The 24,406-nt window shown below is 45.7% G+C and overlaps 1 protein-coding gene across 13 annotated transcripts in view; it reads right to left on the bottom strand.

Annotated features, from left to right (window-relative positions):
* The window catches only part of LOC137375917 (kelch-like protein 3), a 193,687-nt gene that overhangs the window by 87,957 nt on the left and 81,324 nt on the right, over nucleotides 1-24,406 (bottom strand). For all 13 annotated transcript variants that reach the window (XM_068043609.1, XM_068043599.1, XM_068043612.1 and 10 more), the window contains one exon: nucleotides 20,504-20,666. In XM_068043609.1, the coding sequence (XP_067899710.1) occupies nucleotides 20,504-20,666 (163 nt within the window). The remainder of the gene's footprint in view (nucleotides 1-20,503; nucleotides 20,667-24,406) is intronic.

The raw sequence follows: 24,406 nt of genomic DNA, 5'->3' as shown, positions 1-24,406 counted from the left end.
GATTGAGTTTTTTGAGGAAGTGACGAAGATGATTGATGAAGGAAGGGCAGTGGATGTTATCTATATGGACTTTAGTAAAGCCTTTGACAAGGTCCCGCATGGCAGACTGGTACAAAAGGTGAAGTCACATGGGATCAGAGGTGAGCTGGCAAATGGATACAGAACTGGCTTGGTCATAGAAGACAGAGGGTATCAGTGGATGGGTGTTTTTCTGAATGGAGGGATGTGACTAGTGGTGTTCCGCAGGGATCAGTGCTGGGACCTTTGCTGTTTGTAGTATATATAAATGATTTGGAGGAAAATGTAGCTGGTCTGATTAGTAAGTTTGCGGACGACACAAAGGTTGGTGGAGTTGCGGATAATGATGAGGATTGTCAGAGGATACAGCAGGATATAGATCGGTTGGAGATTTGGGCGGAGAAATGGCAGATGGGGTTTAATCCGGACAAATGTGAGGTAATGCATTTTGGAAGGTCTAATGCAGGTGGGAAGTATACAGTAAATGGCAGAACCCTTAGGAGTATTGACAGGCAGAGAGATCTGGGCGTACAGGTCCACAGGTCACTGAAAGTGGCAACGCAGGTGGATAAGGTAGTCAAGAAGGCATACGGCATGCTTGCCTTCATCGGTCGGGGCATAGAGTATAAAAATTGGCAAGTCATGTTGCAGCTGTACAGAACCTTAGTTAGGCCACACTTAGAATATTGCGTGCAATTCTGGTCGCCACACTACCAGAAGGACGTGGAGGCTTTGGAGAGGGTACAGAGGAGGTTTACCAGGATGTTGCCTGGTCTGGAGGGCATTAGCTATGAGGAGAGGTTGGAAAAACTCGGATTGTTTTCATAGAACATAGAACATAGAACATAGAAAAATACAGCACAGAACAGGCCCTTCGGCCCACGACGTTGTGCCGATCCTTTGTCCTCTGTCAAGGACAATTTAATCTATACCCCATCATTCTCCTTTATCCATATACCTATCTAAAAGCCGTTTGAAAGTCCCTAAAGTTTCTGACTCAACAACTTCCCCAGGCAAGGCATTCCATGCCCCGACCACTCTCTGGGTAAAGAACCTTCCCCTGACATCCCCCTTATATCTCCCACCCTTCACCTTAAATTTATGACCCCTTGTAACGCTTTGCTCCACCCGGGGAAAAAGTTTCTGACTGTCTACCCTATCTATTCCCCTGATCATCTTATAAACCTCTATCATGTCACCCCTCATCCTTCTCCGTTCTAATGAGAAGAGGCCTAGAATGTTCAGCCTTTCCTCGTAAGACTTATTCTCCATTCCAGGCAACATCCTGGTAAATCTCCTCTGCACCCTCTCCAAGGCTTCCACATCCTTCCTAAAATGAGGCGACCAGAACTGCACACAGTACTCCAAATGAGGCCTTACCAAGGTCCTGTACAGCTGCATCATCACCTCACGGCTCTTAAATTCAATCCCTCTGCTAATGAACGCTAACACCCCATATGCCTTCTTCACAGCCCTATCCACTTGAGTTGCAACTTTCAACGATCTATGCACATAGACCCCAAGGTCTCTCTGCTCCTCCACATGCCCAAGAACCCTACCGTTAACCCAGTATTTTGCATTCGTGTTTGTCCTTCCAAAATGGACGACCTCACACTTTTCAGGGTTAAACTCCATCTGCCACTTTTCAGCCCAGCACTGCAACCTATCCAAGTCCCTTTGCAGACGACAATAGCCCTCCTCGGTATCCACAACTCCACCAACCTTTGTATCATCTGCAAATTTACCGACCCACCCTTCGACTTCCTCATCCAAGTCGTTAATAAAAATCACAAACAGGAGAGGACCCAGAACTGATCCCTGCGGCACGCCACTGGTAACTGGGCTCCAGGCTGAGTATTTACCATCTAAGACCACTCTCTGCCTTCTATCAGTTAGCCAATTCTTAATCCAACTGGCCACATTCCCCACTATCCCATGCCTCCTGACTTTCTCCATAAGTCTACCATGGGGGACCTTATCAAATGCCTTACTAAAATCCATGTACACCACATCCACTGGTTTACCCTCATCCACTTGCTTGGTCACCTGCTCAAAGAATTCAATCAGGCTTGTGAGGCAAGACCTACCCCTCACAAAACCGTGCTGACTGTCCCGAATCAAGCAGTGTCTTTCCAGATGCTCAGAAATCCTATCCCTCAGCACCTTTTCCATCAACTTGCCTACCACCGAAGTAAGACTAACTGGCCTGTAATTCCCAGGGTTGTTCCTATTCCCTTTCTTGAACAGGGGCACAACATTTGCCACCCTCCAATCACCTGGTACCACCCCCGTCAGCAGAGAAGATGAAAAGATCATTGCCAGCGGCTCTGCAATTTCATCCCTTGCTTCCCATAACATCCTTGGATATACCCCGTCAGGCCCGGGAGACTTGTCTATCTTCAAGTTATTCAAAAACCCCAACACATCTTCCCTCCTAACGAGCACTTCCTCGAGCTTACCAGTCTGTTTCACACCGTCCTCTTCAGTAATACACCCCTTCTCATTCGTAAATACCGAAGAGAAGTACTCATTCAAAACCTCACTTATCTCTTCCGGCTCAACACACAGTCTCCCGCTATTGTCCTTGACCGGACCTACGGTCCCCCTAGTCATCCTCATATTTCTGACATACGCGTAAAAGGCCTTGGGGTTTTCTTTTATCCTACCCGCCAAGCATTTTTCATGCCCTCTCTTAGCTCTCCTAATCCCTTTCTTCAGATCCTTCCTGGCCATCTTGTATCCCTCCAGAGCTATGCCTGTGCCCTTTTTCCTCAACTTTATATACGCATCCTTCTTCTTCCTAACAAGACTCTCAACCTCTCTTGTCAACCACGGTTCCCTCACATGACCATCCCTTCCCTGTCTGACAGGGACATGCTTATCAATGGCCCCTACTATCTGCTCCTTGAAAAAGTTCCACATTTCGACCGTGCCCTTCCCTGCCAGCATATGCTCCCAACTTATGCTCCTCAGTTCCTGCCTGACAGCATCATATCTACCCTTCCCCCAATTGTAAACCTTGCCCTGTTGCACATACCTATCCCTCTCCATTACCACAGTGAATGCTACAGAATTGTGATCACTATCTCCAAAGTGCTCGCCCACCAACAGCTCTATCACTTGCCCTGGTTCATTACCTAGTACCAAATCCAATATTGCCTCCCCTCTGGTCGGGCAGTCTACATACTGAGTCAGAAAAGCTTCCTGGACATACTGCACAAACACTACCCCATCCAAACTATTCGATCTAAAGAGTTGCCAATCAATATTTGGGAAGTTGAAATCCCCCATAATTACTACCCTGTGACTTCTGCTCCTTTCCAAAATCTGTTTCCCAATCTGCTCTTCCACCTCCCTGCTGCTATTGGGGGGCCTATAGAAAACTCCCATCAAGGTGACTGCTCCTTTCCTGTTCCTGACCTCAACCCACAGTGCCTCAGTCGGCAGATCCTCCTCGAAAATTCTTTCAGCAGTTGTTACACTATTTCTAACTAACAATGCCACCCCCCCACCTCTTTTACCACCATTCCTAATCTTATGAAAACATCTATAACCAGGTACCTCCAAAAACCATTCCTCCCCCTCACCTATCCACGTTTCAGTGATGGCCACAACATCGTAGTCCCAAGTGCCCATCCACGCCTTCAATTCACTCACCTTATTCCTGATGCTTCTTGCGTTGAAGTATACGCACTTTAACCCTTCTCCGTGCCCATCTGTCCTCTGTGACAGTGCTACCTTCCCCAATACCTCACTACACTCTTTGTCTTTCTGAGTGGACCCACTGGTCCCTGGATTACAAGTCCGGTTCCCATCCCCCTCCCAAACTAGTTTAAACCCTCCCGAACGACGGAGGTGGAGGGGCGACATGGTAGAGGTTTACAAAGTTAAGAGCGGCATGGACAGAGTGGATAGTCAGAAGCTTTTTCCCAGGGTGGAAGAGTCAGTTACTAGGGGACATAGGTTTAAGGTGCGAGGGGCAAAGTTTAGAGGGGATGTGCGAGGCAAGTTTTTTTTTTACACAGAGGGTGGTGAGTGCCTGGAACTTGCTGCCAGGGGAGGTGGTGGAAGCAGATACGATAGCGACGTTTAAGAGACATCTTGACAAATACATGAATAGGAAGGGAATAGAGGGATATGGGCCCCGGAAGTGCAGAAGGTGTTAGTTTAGGCAGGCATCAAGATCGGCGCAGGCTTGGAGGGCCGAATGGCCTGTTCCTGTGCTGTACTGTTCCTTGTTCTTTGTACTGAGGTTAGACTGACTGGCCTGTAATTATTCGGTCTATCCTTCGCTCCCTTTATAAACAGAGGTACAACGTTAGCCGTTCTCCAATCCGCCAGCACCACACCTGTATCCAGTGACGACTGGAAAATGATGGTCAGACCCTCTGCTATTTCCTCTCTTGCTTCTTTAACAGCCTAGGGTACATTTCATCTGGCCCTGGTGATTTATCAACTTTCAAGTATGCGAATTCCATTGAAACTTCCTCTCTCCCTATATTTATCACATCCAATACTTCACACTGCTCCTTAACTAAAATATCTGCATTGTCCCCCTCTTTTGTGAAGACAGACGCAAAGTATTCATAAAGAACCATGCCAACATCTTCCGCCCCTACACACAGGTTACCTTTTTGGTCTTTTATGGGCCCTACTCTCTCCTTAGTTATCTTCTTACTCTTAATGTATTGATGAAACATCTTTGGGTTCACCTTGATTTTGCTTGCCAATATTCTTTCATGCCCTCTCTTTGCTTTCCTAATTTCCTTGTTAATTTCACCCCTTCACTTTCTATACTCCTCTTGGCTTTCTGGGGCTTTGGGGACTGAGCTAATTTTAGTTTACAAGTAATCTAAGAAATGCAGCAGACAGTGAAACCCAAAGGCACAGCAATGAGCTATGTGAAGGAAAGCTTGCCTTGAAGGGCACTTTAGAAGTTAAGTAAAAATAATACAGTTCAAATGGTTCAATATGAGAAACACAACGTATGCTTTGCAGCAAGCCGTAATGTTTCAGTAACACAATGCACTAAGAAAATACATTTCAAAAGAAACTACTGCAAAATACAGCTTTATTATCACAGGTAGGTCTGTTCCGGTTTTGGGTTTATTGCAAAACTAGCCTAGCTTTTCCACATTAGCACAACTGGGGCATATCTTCCACCTACCAAAAGATGCATCCCCAAGGCCAACACCGACCAATATTCTGGCTTTTGGGTCACACACACAAATTTGCCAGGAACTCTGGCCTCCACTGCCAAGACTGCCTGCAATGGGGGCACAGAATGGCTGCAGCAAGTCTCTGATGCTCACTGCAGTGTAGTGTTGCCAGTATCCACAGCCTGAATGGTAAATTATACTTGCACTGACCTTAGAAATGTTTGTCAGAAAAGAACAACAGGCCTCCCTTCCTTCAAGCACTGCTATTGTATAAATGATGGGAAATGTGTCAGATGGCATATTGCCATCATTTGTATATTATTACAATGTGCCTCTCCATATATGGACAAGCATAATCCATGTTGCCAGCAGGAAATCTAATGGATAGGAAAATGTCCAGCTGCACATCAGAGCACAATCCTGCCCTGTTATCTGCCTCAGTTTCATCCAGAAACCAACACAGGTTTGTGGCCTTCACTTCAAGGGACGTGCCAAAGTACCTGGTCTGCATGCACTCGATGACAATGAAGTGAATCGGTACAGCATCTAACCAAAATACTGCCAGAAATTTGGCAGCACCATACCATTTTACACTAACACCCACCACAATTGTCAGGCTATTGAGATTCTTGAATCAGTCAGACCTAATCAGGATTATTTTATTTTCAGTCAATTCCTACATCTTTGCACACTCTCCAGAAGCTGACCTTTACAATGAAAAATGAGAACTAAGGGCTGATTCTCCTGTCACCCATGTGACGAGTGAGAGGTAAGCAGGCTGTTCTTGAAGTATGCACCATTTGCAATTACCTGAACCTACTTTTATTTCTGGGCTCAGGTTATGCTTCCCTGAAACATGCCTGCCCTATGGCAAAGCCCAGCAAGGGGGAGGAAAGTGAACTGCTGAGAGGGGTGCAGCAATGGAGAAGAGACAGGTATTGGGACCTTTGTGCTGTTGTCCAAAAACAGGAACCAGAGGTCCTTCAGGGCTGATCACTGTCACATTGGGTCTGTGGTCTTTTCTGTCTGATCCTCTCTGATCATCCAACCAAAACAATTGTGCTCGACTCCTGCCACACGCTCCAGACCCTTGCCACTAATCTCACTTCTTCTGGACACCCATCAAAATAGTATGCTTCTGGTCTGACAGGAGGAAATACACCCTCTGCCACTTCATGACCATGGCAGCCTATTCCTAGTGTAGGTGCAGATATGCTTCCCTCTACCCTCAGAGAAGCCCTGGTATCCTGGAGTATCAAAATGTGGTAGGTTTCTAAGCCAGTCATCAAGCAAAAAAAAAAATCACCCAACTGATCTGTTGAAGAACGTTGACTACATGGTTAGAGAATATGTAGAGTGAAATGTAGTCTTCATGGGAAGTGGGGGAATAATTGGATCAGGTCTCACAATCATAAGTCAGTCTCCATTTAAAGTCATACATTCTATCTTTCTTTTTATATTTCCAAAATAAACTCCTATATCCATGTTTAAAATGGCAACTGCCAAGTAGATTTATCACACAGTTATTGCAATCTCCCACCAGTAATGGTGCAGTCCCTCCAATGGCAAAGTGAGGAACCCTTATTACAGCAAGTTTGCATAGGACGATTCCATTAAAAATGTGGATACGGGAACTTATAATGGAAAATGCCGACAGGAAGAGCGCACAGATGCAAGTTATTTAACATATTATTAATGGATCCTCGCACGGGGAGTCAAGACCAAGTGCACCATCAGGTTAATGGGTTTAGAAGGTAGGGGAATAATTGAACGAGGGTGATGAAGGACTGCAATACCAGAGAGCTGAAGATGCCAGCTCAGTGGTATTGCCTTTGCTTGCACCCACTCCAAGTTATCCAATCACAGGCAGGGCATCTCCAGCAATGGCTTCTCTTCCTCCTGCTGTACCATTACCTCAAAAGTTCCCCAAGGATCTATCACTGGCCCCTTCTTCCCCCTCATTTGAACTATATCTGCAGTCATGGGATCAGCTTCCACACGTACGCTGATGTCAATTCTACCTCTCCTCCAGCTCTCTTTACCCCTCCACTGCTTCTGTGTTTTCATATTGGTTGTTCACCATCCAGTCTGGGATGAGCCACATTCTCCTCCGGTTAAATAGAGGAAATTCCGAAGCAACTACGTTCAATCCTTGCCACCAATTCAATTCACCGTCTCTGGCTAAACTGGAAATAGGTGTATTCAAGGCTGGCCTAAACCAGACTACTGCAGATGATGCAATACTTAATGATGCTAAGTATACTACTTGCTTCATTGATTGGTGCTCTGGAGTGACTGAATGTATTAGATTAGATACTAAATCTACTAAAACCTAGATTTCCTTCAACTTTAACTTTGAACCCAGACTTGTCCTAAACTGATAGTGGCTCTCTTCCAGCCAGCGCAAAATACATGATTCTTCAGATTTTCAACACAATGTAAATTGGTTCAGAAAAATTAGAAGCTTTAAAAATTGATTGTAAAAGGTTAAAACTAAGTAAAAGGCAGACAGTGCAGTGGCATACAAGAGTTCAAATTTTGATTTTTAAACAAAATCCAAAGAATGTTAATTGCATCATGTTGTGCTTGTAAAATCATGATTACAGAGGACCCAGTACCATTAACATCGACCTGCAGTACTGTAGAACTTGCAGCAGACCAGTTGGATTCAAGAAATGGCTTCTTAATTACTAAACAAATAGAAATTCATCTTGGTGCAGCAAGTCACACAACTTGAATAATTTATTCACAATTAAATTACCTTTTTAGTGAAACTTGTTCAAACTTATTCAGCATATTGTACAGTACCAAAGAATGGTGGAATATTTAAAGAACACTTTATAGTTGGGACATACAATAGAAACTTGTGAACAAAACAGTGCAGACACTATAGTGAAAGGATACAAAGTGTTACAGGTCATTAGAAGCCACTATACACTAACATTGCAGAAACAAAGGCACACCATAACATAGATTTGCATGTGGAGGTACTTTGGAGGTCATGCCTGTAAGTTTAAATTCAACCAGGAGTGGGAACAGTTTGATTTTCTCCTGCCTACCCCAGAAGTGTTGAAGTCAATTTTCATTGACACAGTAGTCCTGCATTTTAGCTTCACCAGACTGACACCTCATTTTTAGGTATAAAAACAAAAATTGTTGGAAATACTCAGCAGGTCTGGCAGTATCTGTGGAGAGAGAAGCAGAATTAACGTTTCAGGTCAGTGACCTTTCATCAGAACTGGCAAAGGTTAGAAATGTAATGGGCTTTAAGCAAATAAAGCAGGGCAAGGGAGGGGGAAGAGAACAAAAGGGAAGGTGTTGATAGGACAGAGGGTCATAGAGAATAACTGACAAGGAGGTCATGGAGCAAAGGCAAAGAGTGTGGTAATGGTGTAGTGAAAGACAAAGCGTTAGTGCAGAGAGGGTGTTAAATGACAGAATACTGAAAGCCCTAACCAAAAGCACAAACATGGATAAAAAGTGGCCAGGCACATGGTAAAAAAATTGAATGACGAAACAAGCTAAAATAAAATTTAAAAATAATAAAAGGGGGGGGGGCAGTCATGCTCTGAAATTATTGAACTCAATGTTCAGTCTCTTTTGCCCCCGCCCCCGCTTTATTTGCTTAAAACTTATTACATTTCTAACCTTTGCCAGTTCTGATGAAAGGTCACTGACCTGAAACGTTAACTCTGCTTCTCTCTCCACAGATGCTGCCAGACCTGCTAAATATTTCCAGCAATATTTGTTTTTATTTCAGATTTCCAGCATCTGCAGTATTTTGTTTTCATTTTTAGCTGTGTCTGGTGCTGCTCCTGGCATGCTCTCCTGCACTCTTTATTGAACCAAGGTTGATGCCTTGGCTTGATGGTAATGGCAGAATGAGGGATATGCCTGGTCATGAGGTTACAGATTGTAGTTGAGTACAGTTCTGCTGCTGATAGCCCACAGCACCTCATGAATGCCTAGTTTTGAGCTGGCAGATCTGTTCTGAATTTACCCCTTGTAGCCACACAACACGATGGAGGACATCCTCAGCGTGAAGACGGGACTTCGCTTTCACAACGATTGTGCGGTGGTCACTCCTACTAATACTGTCATGGACAAATGCATATGTAACAGGTAGATTGGTGAGGACAAGGTCTAGTAGGCTTTTCCCTCTTATTGGTTGCCTCACTACCTGCCGCAGACCCAGTCTAGCAGATATGTCCTTCAGAACTCAGCCAGCTCGGTCACTAGTGGTGCTACTGAGCCACTCTTGGTGATGGACAGTGAAGTCCCGCATCTAGAGTACATTCTGTGCCCTTACCACCCTCAGTGCTTCTTCCAAATGAACTTCATGGAGGAATACTGGTTCATCAGCTGAGGGAGAGCAGTAGGTGGTAATCAACTGGGGGTTCCCTTGTCCATGTTTGACCTGATGCCATGAGACCTCATGGGGTCCATAGTCAATGTTGAGGACTCCCAGGCAACTTCCTCCCGACTGTATACCGCTGTGCTGCCACCTCTGGTGAGTCTGTCCTTCCATTCAGACAGGACATACCCAGGAATGTTGATGGTGGTGTCTGGGACATTGGATGTAAGGTATGTTTCCAGGAGTATGATTATGTCAGACTATTGCCTGACCAGTCTGTGGGACAACTCTCCCAATTTTGGCACAAGCCCAGAGATGTTAGTAAGGAGGACTTTGCAGGGTCGACAGGACTGGTTTTGCCATTGTCATTACCGGTGTCTAGGTCGATGCCGGGTTTTCCGTCCGGTTTTATACTTTTTCAAATTTTGTGTAGAGGTTTTGTACAACTGAATGGCTTTCTGGGCCATCTCAGGGGGCAGTTAAGAGTCAACCACATTGCTGTGGGTCTGGAGTCACATGTAGGCCAGAACAGGTAAGGACACAGATTTCCTTCCCTGAAGGACACTAGTGAACCAGATGAGTTTTTACGATAGTCGATGGTAGCTTTATGGTCACCATTACTGAGACGAGCTTTCAATTCCAGATTTGTATTAATTAATTGAACTAAAATTCCAGCAGCTGCTATGGTGGGATTTGAGCCCCTGTTTCCAGAGTATTAGACTGGATGTCTGGATTACTTGTCCAGTGACATTACCGCTATGCCACCATCTCCCCTGCAAAAGAAAAGGCTAAAGCATTTGTGATTGTCTTCAGCCAGAAGTGCCGAGTGGATGATCCATCCTGGCCTTTTCCTGAGGTCCACAGCATCACAGATGCCAGTCTTCAACCAATTCAATTCATTCCATGTGGTATCAAGAAACGGCTGAAGGCAATGGATACTGCAAAGGCTATGGGTCCTGACAACATCCCAGCTGAAATACTGAAGTCTTGAGCTGCAGAACTAGCCACGCTCCTAGCCAAGCTGTTCCAGGACAGCTATACCACTGGCATCTATCCGACAATGTGGAAAATTGCTTAAGTACTTCCTTCCCACAAAAAGCAGAACAAATTCAACCCAGCCAATTACCACCCTATCAGTTTACTCTCAATCATTAGCAAAGTGATGGAAGGTGTCGTCGACAGTGCTATAAAGCGCCACTTAAACAGCACCAACCTGCTCACTGATGCTCAGTTTGGGTTCCACCAGGGCTACTCGACTCCTGACCTCATTACATCCTTGGTCCAAACATGGACAAAAGAGCTGAACTCAAGAGAGATTGCCCTTGACATCAAGGCAGCATTTGACCGAGCATGGCATCAAGGAGCCCGACCTAGCCTTATTGAAGTCAATGGTAATTAGGGGAAAAACTCTCCACTGGTTGGAGTCATACATAGCACAAAGGAAGATGGTTGTGGTTGTTGGAGGTCAATCATCTCAGCCCCAGGATATTGCTGCAGAAGTTCCTCAGGGTAGTTTACTAGGTCCAACCATCTTCAGCTGCTTCATCAATGATATTCCCTCCAAGATCTGGACAACATTCAGGCTTGGGCTGATAAGTGGCAACTAACATTTGTGGCACACAGGGCCAGGCAATGACCATCTCCAACACGAGAGACTCTAACCATCTCCCCTTGACATTCAGTAGTGTTATCATCGCTGAATCCCCCACTAGCAATGTCCTGGGAGTTAACATTGACCAGACACTGAACTGGATCAGCCACATAAATAATGTGGCTACAAAAGCAATCAGAAGCTGGGAATTCTGTGGCGGGTAACCCACTTCCTGACTCCCCAAAGCCTGTCCACCATCTACAAAGCACAAGTCAGGAGTGTGATGGTATACTTGCCACTTACCTGGATGAGTGCAGCTGCAACAACACTCAAGAAGCTCGACACCATCCAAGACAAAGCAGCCCACTTGATTGGCATCCAATCCATCACCTTAAACATTCACTCCCTCCACCATCAACGCACAGTGGCAGCAGTGTGTACCATATACGAATACACTGCAGCAACTCACCACACCTCCTTAGACAGCACCTTCCAAACCAACAACCTCTTGCACCTAGAAGGACAAGAGCAGCAGATGCATGGGAACACCACCAAGTGCAAGTTCCCCTCCATGCCACAACCATCCTGACTTGGAAATATATCGCCGTTCCCTCACTGTCACTGGATCAAAATCCTGGAACTCCTTCCCTCACAGCACTGAGGGTGTACCAGTAGCAGATGAACTGCAGTGGTTCAAGAAGATAGCTCACCACCACCTTCTCAAGGGCAATTAGAGATGGGCAACAAATGCTGACCTTGCCAGCAAAGCCCACATCCTATGAAACAAATAAAAAAAAAATCAAGTAAATGGGCAAAGCTGTGGCAAATGTGATTTCATCCACTTTGGACCTAAAAAGGTTGGAACACGCTACTTTCTAAATGGGGAAAGCTGGAAACAGTGATGGTCCAAAGTGGCTTGGGGTCCAGGTGCATAAGATCATTAAAATGTCATAAACAGGTGCAGAAAATAATCAAAACTGCTAATGAAATACGGGCCTTTATATCTAGAGGACCAGAATACAAGGGAGTAGAGTTTTGATATAAGTATAAAAAGCCCTTGTTAGATCACACCTGGAGTACTGTGGGCACCAAACCTTAGGAAAATGTATCGGCTTTGGAGGGACTGCAGCGTAGATCTACGAGAATGATTCCTGGACTCCAACAGTTAAATTACAAGGAGCAATTACACAAAGTAGGGTTGTGTTCCCTGGTATTTACAAGGTTAAGGGATTTAATTGATCAAAGTTGTCAAGATATTAAGGGGAACAGATAAGGTGAATCTCTTTGGCCTCCTTGTCTCGAAAGACAATGGATAAGTGCCTGGGGGTGGTCAGTGGTTTGTGAAGCAATGCCTGGAGTGGCTATAAAGGCCAATTCTAGAGTGACAGACTCTTCCACAGGTGCTGCAGATAAAATTGGTTGTCGGGGCCGTTACACAGTTGGCTCTCACCTTGCGCTTCTGTCTTTTTTCCTGCCAACTGCTAAGTCTCTTCGACTTGCCACACTTTAGCCCCACGTTTATGGCTGCCCGCCAGCTCTGGCGATCACTGGCAACTGACTCCCATGACTTGTGATCAATGTCACAGGACTTCATGTCGCGTTTGCTGACATCTTTAAAGCAGAGACATGGACGGCCAGTGGGTCTGATACCAGTGACGAGCTCACTGTACAATGTGTCCTTGGGGATCCTGCCATTTTCCATGCGGCTCACATGGCCAAGCCACCTCAAGCGCCACTGGCTCAGTATGGTGTATATGCTGGGGATGTTGGCCGCCTCGAGGACTTCTGTGTTGGAGATACGGTTCTGCGACCTGATGCCAAGGATTCTCCGGAGGCAGCGAAGATGGAATGAGTTGAGAAGTCGCTCTTGGCTGACATACACTGTCCAGGCCTCACTGCCGTAGAGCAAGGTACTGAGGACACAGGCTTGATACACTCGGACTTTTGTGTTCCGTGTCAGTGCGCCATTTTCCCACACTCTCTTGGCCAGTCTGGACATAGCAGTGGAAGCCTTTCCCATGCGCTTGTTGATTTCTGCATCGAGAGACAGGGTACTGGTGATAGTTGACCCTAGGTAGGTGAACTCTTGAACCACTTCCAGAGCGTGGTCACCGATATTGATGGATGGAGCATTTCTGACGTCCTGTCCCATGTTGTTTGCTTTCTTGAGGCTGATGGTTAGGCCAAATTCGTTGCAGGCAGCCGCAATCCTGTCGATGAGTCTCTGCAGACACTCTTCAGTGTGAGATGTTAATATAGCATCGTCAGCAAAGAGGAGTTCCCTGATGAGGACTTTCCGTACTTTGGTCTTCGCTCTTGGACAGGCAAGGTTGAACAACCTGCCACCTGATCTTGTGTGGAGGAAAATTCCTTCTTCTGAAGACCTGAACGCATGTGAGAGCAGCAGGGAGAAGAAGATCCCAAACAGTGTTGGTGCGAGAACACAGCCCTGTTTCACTCCACTCAGGATAGGAAAGGAGTCTGTTGAATTGTGCCTTTCATATTGTCATGGAATGAGGTGATGATACTTAGTAGCTTTGGTGGACATCCAATCTTTTCTAGTAGTCTGAAGAGACCACGTCTGCTGACGAGGTCAAAGGCTTTGGTGAGATCAATGAAAGCAACGTAGGTTGCAGTGCTGGGCTGAAAAGTGGCAGATGGAGTTTAACCCTGAAAAGTGTGAGGTCGTCCATTTTGGAAGGACAAACATGAATGCAAAATACTGGGTTAACGGTAGGGTTCTTGGGCATGTGGAGGAGCAGAGAGACCTTGGGGTCTATGTGCATAGATCATTGAAAGTTGCAACTCAAGTGGATAGGGCTGTGAAGAAGGCATATGGGGTGTTAGCGTTCATTAGCAGAGGGATTGAATTTAAGAGCCGTGAGGTGATGATGCAGCTGTACAGGACCTTGGTAAGGCCTCATTTGGAGTACTGTGTGCAGTTCTGGTCGCCTCATTTTAGGAAGGATGTGGAAGCCTTGGAGAGGGTGCAGAGGAGATTTACCAGGATGTTGCCTGGAATGGAGAATAAGTCTTACGAGGAAAGGCTGAACATTCTAGGCCTCTTCTCATTAGAAAGGAGAAGGATGAGGGGTGACATGATAGAGGTTTATAAGATGATCAGGGGAATAGATAGGGTAGACAGTCAGAAACTTTTTCCCCGGGTGGAGCAAAGCGTTACAAGGGGTCATAAATTTAAGGTGAAGGGTGGGAGATATAAGGGGGATGTCAGGGGAAGGTTCTTTACCCAGAGAGTGGTCGAGGCATGGAATGCCTTGCCCGGGGAAGTTGTTGAGTCAGAAACTTTAGGGACTTTCAAAAGGCTTTTGGATAGGTATATGGATAAAGGAGAATGATGGGGTATAGATTAAATTGTCCTTGACAGAGGACAAAGGATCGGCACAACATTGTGGGCCGAAGGGCCTGTTCTGTGCTGTATGTTCTATGTTCTATATAACGTAGAGGGGCATCTGTTGTTCGCGGCATTTCTCCTGTAGCTGGCGAAGGGAGAACAGCATGTGGATCTCTCTGCTCAAAAGCCACACTGTGCCTCAGGGTAGACATGCTCAGCCAGCTTCTGGAGCCTGTTTAAAGCGACTCGAGCAAAGACTTTCCCCACTATGCTGAGCAAGGAGATTCCACGGTAGTTGTTGCAATCACCACGGTCACCCTTGTTCTTACAGAGGGTGATGATATTGGAATCGCGCATGTCCTGTGGTACTGCTCCCTCGTCCCAGCACAGACAAAGCAGTTCGTGAAGTGCTGAAAGTATAGCAGGCTTGGCACTCTTGATTATTTCAGGGGTAATGCCGTCCTTCCCAGGGGCTTTTCCACTAACTAGAGAATCAATGGCATCATAGAGAGATACAGCACTGAAACAGGCCCTTCGGCCCACTGAGTCTGTGCCCACCATCAACCACCCATTTATACTAATCCTACATTCCCTACCACATGCCCAGATTCCCTCAATTCTCCTACCACCTACCTACACTAGGGGCAATTTACAATGGCCGATTTACCTTATCAACCTGCAAGTCTTTGGCTGTGGGAGGAAACCAGAGCACCCAGCGGAAACCCACGCGGTCACAGGGAGAACTTGCAAACTCCACACAGGCAGTACCCAGAACCGAACACGAGTCGCTGGAGCTGTGAGGCTGTACGTCCAACTCATCCATGACTGGCAGAGACTGGGCTGCATTGAGGGCGGTCTCAGTGACAACATTTTCCCTGGAGTACAGTTCTAGGTAGTGCTCCACCCAGCGGTCCACTTGCTTGCGTTGGTCAGTGATTGTGTCCCCTGATTTAGGTTTGAGGGGGGCGATCTTCTTGATGGTTGGCCCAAAAGCTCTCTTAATGCCATCATACATTCCTCTGATGTTTCCGGTGTCGGAGGCCAGCTGAATATGACTGCATAGGTGTTGCCAGTAGACATTTGCGCAGCGCCTGGCTGTTCTTTGTGCAGCGCTTCTGGCTGCTTTAAGTGCTATGGATGTTAACCCGCTGGGGGCTTTCTTGTAGTTCAACAGTGCAATGCGCTTAGTGGCTATGACAGGTTCCAGCTCTTCAAAGTGAGATTGAAACCAGTTTGCATTCTGCTTCACACGTTTGCCATAGGTGGTCATTGCTGAGTCATAGATGGTGTCACTGATGTGGGCCCACTTGTCTCTGCATTCCCTGTAGGAGTGTTCTGAAGGGCTTTTTCAAGTGAATTTAGAAACTTATGTAACAGCTGTGGATAAGAAATTCTGTTAGTGTTGATGCGCGGGCAGCCCTTCTGCTTGGAGTGAAGCAGCTTCTTTGGTTTGAGTCTAACCTTGCTGCACACCAGGGAGTGGTCGGCGTCGCAGTCCGCACTGTGGAAGCTGCGTGTGATTTGAACACTGTTTAAAGAGGCTCTGTTTAAAGGTGAATAGTGAGAAATTATTACCACTGGTTAGGGAGTTTAGGATTGCTATAGGTGCTATAGTCTAAAAATTAGAATTAGACCTTTCAGGATTGGAATTAGAGGTAGAGGGAGGTAGAAATTTGGAACTCTCTTCTGCAAACAGCAATTGATACTCGATCAATTGTTAATTTTAAATCAGAGCTTATAGCCTTTTGTTAACCAAATGCATTAAGGAATATGGGGCAAAGGCAGGTTATCAACCCATGGAGTTATCTGCCATGATCTCACTGAATGGCAGAGCAGGCTCAAGGGGCTAAATGGCCTACTCCTGTTCCTATGTTCCTAATTCAGCACAACTCCATCACTCACCTACCAATAATCTTTATCAATCAGGACTCTGATTACAAGCTTCATGTCCACATCTCAGTTTGCACATTCTGCCTGCATGACAGTCACATCACCCACACAGATTGCGTGATACATTGCCCATTCTCTTGCAGAACAAGGTGGTGCACAACCAGAGGCTGCAGGAGCTAACCAGAGGGGAACAGGTGTACCTGCATGTCTTGACCCCCATAGAGGAAATGGTGATGGCTATTATTGGGACTGCCATTGCTGCAGCTGTGACCAGCAGTGGGGCTGAAACCATCAAAGATGACAGTTCCTCATAACTAATCCTTCTCCTCACATCCCACCTCCCCTTCCTCTCTCAGTTTTCTAATTTACAAGCTGCACTTGTAAGTTCACCCCACCTTCCTTGCACAACAACCTTACCCTTATGCTTTTGCCCTTTCAGACACACAAGTAGTGCAACCTGGTCAGGCAGTGGGGGTACAGCAAGACAACAGTGAAGAATAAGACACAGCGTCATCACTTGATTTCACACTCGCAGCCACCAGCTCAGATGGTAATAATTTACCATAATTAGCATAATTTAGAAGGCTGCATAGAGGTAAGGTCTGATGTGGCAAGACACCAGCCAGGGGTGGCCTGCAGCCAGGGCAGGGGCAAGGATAACGCAGAATCCAACTCACCATACAGCAAGATCACACCTAAGTTCTGCTGCAGAATACTCAGATGAGGGCTTTGACACAGAGGAATACTGATGGATATGCACAATGAAATGTTTGGTGCATTGGGAAGCCTGCCAGAAACCCTGCAGTCAATGTCAAGGAGCATGGAGGAGTCGAGCACCAACGTAGCACAGGGCTTCCTTTGTACAGAGCTTGGAGTCCATCCTTTCATGCACAGAAGTGGTGGCCATCTCCATCAGCACATTTGTGGACTTAACCATGATGCAGCATCTGATGGCCAATGTCTCAGCTTCCACTGCTGCACAATCCGCTTCCACCAGAAGACTGAATTCTGCATTGGAACTCAAACTGAAGTCGTGCAAGCTCTGCTTGCTGCTATGCAAATTCATGCTGCTGGTATGCAAGGTTAGCTTGCTGCCACCATGGCTGGGGAATAGCACTGTGCAAAGGGGCTTGCAAAGTGTCACAGCAATCTGTCCTCCAACAGATTACAAGGATTGTTGAGGCTTCGTTCCAGGAAGTGGCAGTGTCTTCGTGGAGCACAAACCTGCTGCCCTCCCTCAGGATGACATCATTCATCCTCCCATCATTGCTAATCCACTTGTGCTCCGACTGTTCCCCATCAAACAGTCAACCCAAGGTGTTGCCGCCCATGCCAAAATGGCACAGTCCACAGCTGGGCCTTCTAAGCCATGACCTGCTCAAGGTCATTCATCATCCGTGCTGCAGCCACTGAGGTAGCACTGCGTTAGGACCACTAGGACAAGCAAAGGCACATGGAAGAAAGACACTAACAGAATGCACAAGGGTGATTACCGAACTTTTGTATGCAATATAGAATGATTTAATTTATAAATTTGGTTTGGAACGTTTATTTTCTGGTAGCTTTTACTTCTGCATTGTGGCTAGGTAGATGCTGTGATGGTCAGTGATACAAAGAAGGTAAGCTGTGGGACTGTTGGGGAATGGTAAATTGGGGTTGGCGTTACTGGTATCACATTCGGATAAGTTCTTCAGGGACCGCCTGTTGTCTAGGGTGCCTCCTCCTCCTCCGCCTGGTGTTGAGCTACTTGTCTTATAACAGGTAGAAAGAGTTATTCCTCACAATGGCATGGTTGTGTAGCATGCAGCAACTTGTGAAGCCTCATTTGACAGCACCTTCCAAACCCAGGACATCTATCACCTAGAAGGACCAAGGGGAGCAGATGCATGGGAACACCACCACCTGCAAGTTTCCCGCCAAGTCACACAGCATCCTGACTTGGAACTATATTGCCCTTTCTTCACTGTCACTGGGTCAAAATCTTGGAACACCCTCCTCAACAACATCGTGGGTGTATCTGCAACACATGGACTGCAGTGGTTCAAGGCGGCAGCTCATCACCACCTTCCCAAGGGCAAGAAAGGGATTGCCACTGACGCTAGCATCCCTTGAAAGAATAAAAAAAACGCAGACTACGACAAATCTTGACACCGGTTCTGCTGAGTACTTCAGGGTTCCTCCAAAGCAGTGCAGGCACTGGAAGCAGAGTATTCCAATGGTCTCCTCCATCACAGATCATGTGGCAACATGATTTTCATTGCATGTATGCTGCGCACGTGTGCATGGGTTACGCACTGGAATCATAAGTCATGTCGTCAAAGGATGGCCCTCATCGCCCAATAGCCACCGTTTGAATAGAAAGCCTCATTAACCTCGATCACGCAACAGGACCAACAAACTGTAAAATGTTGCAAATATCTCCAACACCAGCCAGGAATGAGGCAGATACATAAAAGTTCATCTCCACTGTCACTTTCATAGCCACTGGCAATGTGGTCCTTGCTCTGTACTGAAGTTGCAGTTGTGGCTGCAGCTGGTGGTAGAGTTCAGTGAGTTTACTGAAACTCAGACATTGTTCCTCACTAAGAAACAGGTCGGAGATTTGCTCTCTGCATACTCTGGACAGATATGGCCTCCTTACCAACACCAACAACTTGAAATAATGTAGCCCCCTTAATGTAGTAAAACGTCTCAAGGTGCTTTACAGGAGCATTATCAAACAATATTTGACACTGTGCCACATAAGGAGATATTAGGGCAAATGATCAAAGAGGTGGGTTTTATGGAAGAGAGGGAGATGGAGAAGCGGAAATATTTAGGTGAGAAATTCCAGAGCTTGGTGCCTAGGTGGCAGGAAACACAACCACTAATGTTAGGGCAAATGGAGGGTGATCTGCACAAGATGCCAGTTTCAGAGGAACAGAGTGTTTTGGGATAAAAGCAAAATACTGCGGATGCTGGAAATCTGAAATAAAAACAAGAAATGCTGGAAATACTCAGCAGGTCTGGCAGCATCTGTGGAGAGAGAAGCAGAGTTAACATTTCAGGTCAGTGACCCTCCTTCAGAACCGAGTGTTTTGGGAGGTGGAATACAGTACTGAAAGGTTTCAGAGATAGGGAAGGGCAAGGCCATGAAAGGATTTAAACATGGGGTTAATAATTTGAAATTTGAGGGACTGAGAGTCAATGTAAGACAGTAAGGAGATGGTGAGGGATAGGATACAAGCAGCAGAGTTTTTGATGAACTTAAATTTATGGAGGGGTGACCATAGCAATGGAATTGTCAAGTCTGGAGGTGGCAAAGGCATGGATGAGATTTCACTGGTAGATGGGTGGAGATGGGGGTGGATGTGGATGATGCTAGAGTAGGCAGTCTTTGTTACAGAGAGTCTGAAACTCAGCTCCAGTCTGGTTCAATCTAAGACACTGGTCAGAGAGGGCTATCAAATTGCTTACAAGGGTAGGGGGTTTGCTGCAGGGGCCGAAGACAATGCCTTTGATTTTCTCAGATGTTAGTTAATCTAATCTCCTCCAGTTAAACTTTAAGACTGGATGTTGGATGAACAACCTGACAACACAGAATCAATGTGAAGCTGAGACAGCTGTTAGGAGATATGGCTGGGTGTCATTAATTTCCATATGGAAGCTGATCCTATATGTTTGGATGAAATTACCAAGGGCCAGTGTGTAGATTAGGAAGAGTAGAAAGGCCAAGGACAAAGGAGAGGCAGCCGATTAGAACTTGATGTGGTAATTAAACTGACAGATTGGAGAACAATCTTTCTTTACTGCTGATAGAGCTGGTCTTGGTGGTGGAATCCAGTTTTGCATGAGCTCTTTTCGTTCTTTTCCCACTCTCTCTGTTTTCACTTGTTTTAAACTTATTACATTTTTAACTTTTCCCAGTGCTGATGAAAGGTCATCGACCTGAAACGTTAATTGTTTCTCTCTCTACAGACGCTCCCTGACCTGAGTATTTCCAGCATTTTCTGTTTTTATTTCAGACTTCCAGTATCTGCAGTATCCTGCTTTTGAACAAAAGTGGGTTACAATTTCAGAATGCAGGGTTAAGAATACATTTACATTGTTCTGTGCTTTGTTTTGTGGTTTTAACAAAAAACAAAGTAAACACCACCTACCTGCATATGCATTGGCTTCATTCAGCAGCTCTGTACATGTGTGAACATCTGCAAATGCTCTAATTCCTAGACAATTGGTTGGATGCAACTGGGATTGTAGAAAATCACAACAAGCAGTCCTTACATCCATTAGCTGTAATAGACTGGCTGCAGGCAATAACACCTAAAAGGCAAAGAAGAAAAGAAAAATTAGGCTCAAACTCCAGCTACTGGGTATTGTGTAACCCTTGTCTGGAAAAAGGTCTTAATCCCAACAGATTAACACATCAAATACCTAACACAAATAAATTTATATTTAACTGTGGAGACCACAAGAGACAAGCTGTGCTTTACTCCCATCATAGTGGAAATTTAAATCTCAGTTTATAATCTTCTTGTTCTTTGGCCTCCTTGTCTCGAGAGACAATGGATAAGCGCCTGGAGGTGGTCAGTGGTTTGTGAAGCAGCGCCTGGAGTGGCTATAAAGGCCAATTCTAGAGTGACAGACTCTTCCACAGGCGCTGCAGATAAAATTGGTTGTCAGGGCTGTTACACAGTTGGCTCTCCCCTTGCGCTTCTGTCTTTTTTCCTGCCAACTGCTAAGTCTCTTCGATTTGCCACACTTTAGCCTTTATGGCTGCCCGCCAGCTCTGGCGATCACTGGCAACTGACTCCTACGACTTGTGATCAATGTCACAGGACTTCATGTCGCGTTTGCTGACGTCTTTAAAGCGGAGACATGGACGGCCGGTGGGTCTGATACCAGTGACGAGCTCACTGTACAATGTGTCCTTGGGGATCCTGCCATTTTCTATGCGGCTCACATGGCCAAGCCATCTCAAGCGCCGCTGGCTCAGTAGGGTGTATAGGCTGGGGATGTTGGCCGCTTCGAGGACTTCTGTGTTGGAGATACGGTCCTGCCACCTGATGCCAAGTATTCTCCGGAGGCAGCGAAGATGGAATGAATTGAGAAGTCGCTCTTGGCTGACATACGTTGTCCAGGCCTCGCTGCCGTAGAGCAAGGTACTGAAGACACAGGCTTGATGCACTCGGACTTTTGTGTTCCATGTCAGGGCGCCATTTTCCCACACTCTCTTGGCTAGTCTGGACATAGCAGCGGAAGCTTTTCCCATGTGCTTGTTGATTTCTGCATCGAGAGACAGGTTACTGGTGATAGTTGAGCCTGGGTTGGTGATTTTATAATACTCAGCAATAAATGACAGTTTAAAAACAGACAAATTTCCCAAGGAAAAAAAACACAAGTCTGAGGAGGTTTCATTTATTCATATTAACCTGATAACATAAATTGTGAACGTAGTATGAAGTGTTACGATTTGAGCCATGTTCATTAAAAACCCCAGATTCCAAACATCATTCTGACTTCTCCAGAACACAATTTAATTGATGTAATTAAACATCTCGCATCCAAACAGCAAAAAAATCATGACTTGCTCAAATAATCACATTCTGTTATCTGTTTCACATTTAGTTAACACAATACTTGAGAGAAGCTAAACCCAGTACAATAAGGTGGCTTTAAGTCAGCAAGCATCACAAAACCATTTAGAAGAACTAAATATTTTCAATTAACACAAAAAGAAACCTATCAAATTGCTAAAATAGTTTCTTATCGATTCTTTCAGGTGGTATTTTCCTTCACTCAGATCAGTATATACAGGTAACAATAACACAACAAACTGCACAATTGTAAAAGGAAAATATTAAACCTCCCCATAAAATTGGACACTGAATATCCAAAACATTGGAAAGAAGTTCCCTGTGCTTTGGAGTTCCTCGGACCTGAGGCTTCAATTGAAAAGAGCACATATGCGTGTGTCTACACATGGGCAAATACACTTGTCATCCCCTTCCTTTCAAAATTGCCATCCTTAACCCCTACCCAAGAAAAAAAAATTAAGCTGTATGCCTTTGCAAACTATTACCCTACCTCTAACCTCCCTTTTCTATCCAAAGTCCTTGAATACAGCATCTGTAATGAGTTCTTTATGTTGTCTGATGCAACATAAATAAGATGCGTGAAGTGCAGTTGAAGATCTTAAACAGGTCTATTAACAGCTAAACTATTATATACAGTACATAGCAAACTATTTACAGAACCTCCCTCTGGGAGTTACATTTGCAGAGTGACTCTGGCTTTGAGTCACATGACTATGTCCTGGTACTTAGCTCATTAGCATACTAAGATCTTAAAGGGACATCACTCTTAAAGGCAATCACACAACATCCCCTTTTGTATGTTAAAATTAAAAAAACGCATTAGATAACAAAACTAGTTATATGGAACATAAATTATAAAATTTACAAGTCTAGAAGCTTAGATGCTTAAGAGTCCAAATATCGTTTCAGTGGTATGTCGGAGAATTTGCATCTCATCTGTTGCTGTTTTTTCTGAAGTTCTTCCCTCTCTGCATTCAGTCTCTGTTGCTCTGCCTTCAGCCTGCTAATATACTCTGTTGCTTTTCTCAAGACAACCACTTCTGAGGCGTTGTCATTCTTGGGAAGTTTCAGCACCTCATCTCGAAGAGCCAACAGACACTGCTTCAACTCATTCCTCCTCTGCCTCTTCAGGACATTGTGTGTCCTTCACCTCTCCTCATCCTCCACGTCTGAAGGCCTAGGGCTCAAGGTCGAGGACTTGTTGGGGAAGCAGTACTTGGCCTCATGGAGGTACCTGTCTGTTCTGGCTTTTTGTGGAGCTGGTGATTCTCTAGGGAGCTGAAGTGGAGAAGGCTTTTGACAGGATATCGCACACCTACATGATGAACGTGCTTTCCAAAATGGGGTTTGGGGAGGGAATCTGCAATTGGATCAAACTGCTCTGCACAAACATCAGTAGCGCAGTCTCAATCAATGGGTGGGAATCAGAAAGTTTCCCGATCCAATCTGATGATTCGCGACCCATGGGTTTTGGTGGTCACCCTATGCCTGTGGCCCTGAAGATTCCTGTGGCCCTAAACTTTTACGCCCTTGGATCATTCCAGGGATCCACCGGGGACATGTGTGGGGTCTCTCAATCCGCAGTGCACCATTGTATCAAAGTGACCAATGTTCTGTTCAGGAGGGCAGGCAAGTATGCGTGCTATAGGTCAAACGCTAAGTGTCTGGCCGAGAGCTCCATTGGATTTGTAGCCATTGCAGGATTCCCACAGGTCCAAGGTGTAATCGACTGCATGCAAAGCACCCATGGACCAACCAGCCACCTTCATCAATAGGAAGAGATTTCATTCCATTAATGTACAACTTGTACGCGACCACAGAATGCGCTTCCTACAAGCGTGTGCCTGCTCCCCAGGAAGCTGCCTCGACTCATTCATACTTCAGCGATTCCAGATGCCACATCTTTTCACTATCCCCGCTCGCCTTCAAGGATGAATTCTCAGGGATAAGGGCTAGCCAGTGAGGACATGGCATCTGACACCTATAAAAAACCTCGGCAGTGATACGGAAGAGCATTACATCGCCAGTCATGGCTCCACCAGAGCAACCATCGAGCAGGCCACTGGTTTGCTGAAGATGAGGTTCCGCTGCCTCAGTAGATCTGGTGGAGCCCTTCAGTATGCCCCACAGAAGGTTGGGCGATTCATTGTAGTTTGCTGCATTCTACATAACAGAGCACTACAGAGAGGGGAGGCATTGCAAGAGGAAGACATGTGAGAATATGAAACTTCCTCTGACAAAGAGGACAGGTAGCCATGGAAGATCGGAACAGAGTGATGAAGGGCAGACATCTTGAGCAGCATGCAACGGAGGCAGGCAGAGCCTTATAATGGAGCATTTCTAAAATCCATGACTTGCAACAAATATACTTCTGACCAAAACTCACCCTTAGCATGTAGTGTCAAATTTTCTGCTTTCGTACTATCTTGCCCTCCAGCATGAATGGCAACATCCAATTCAGCTAGT

This window comes from Heterodontus francisci, chromosome 12 (genome assembly GCF_036365525.1).
Source record: "Heterodontus francisci isolate sHetFra1 chromosome 12, sHetFra1.hap1, whole genome shotgun sequence".
In the NCBI taxonomy this organism is placed as follows: domain Eukaryota; kingdom Metazoa; phylum Chordata; class Chondrichthyes; order Heterodontiformes; family Heterodontidae; genus Heterodontus; species Heterodontus francisci.
Note: the sequence above shows the minus strand (reverse complement) of the source record. Positions and strands in the feature narration are given on the sequence as shown.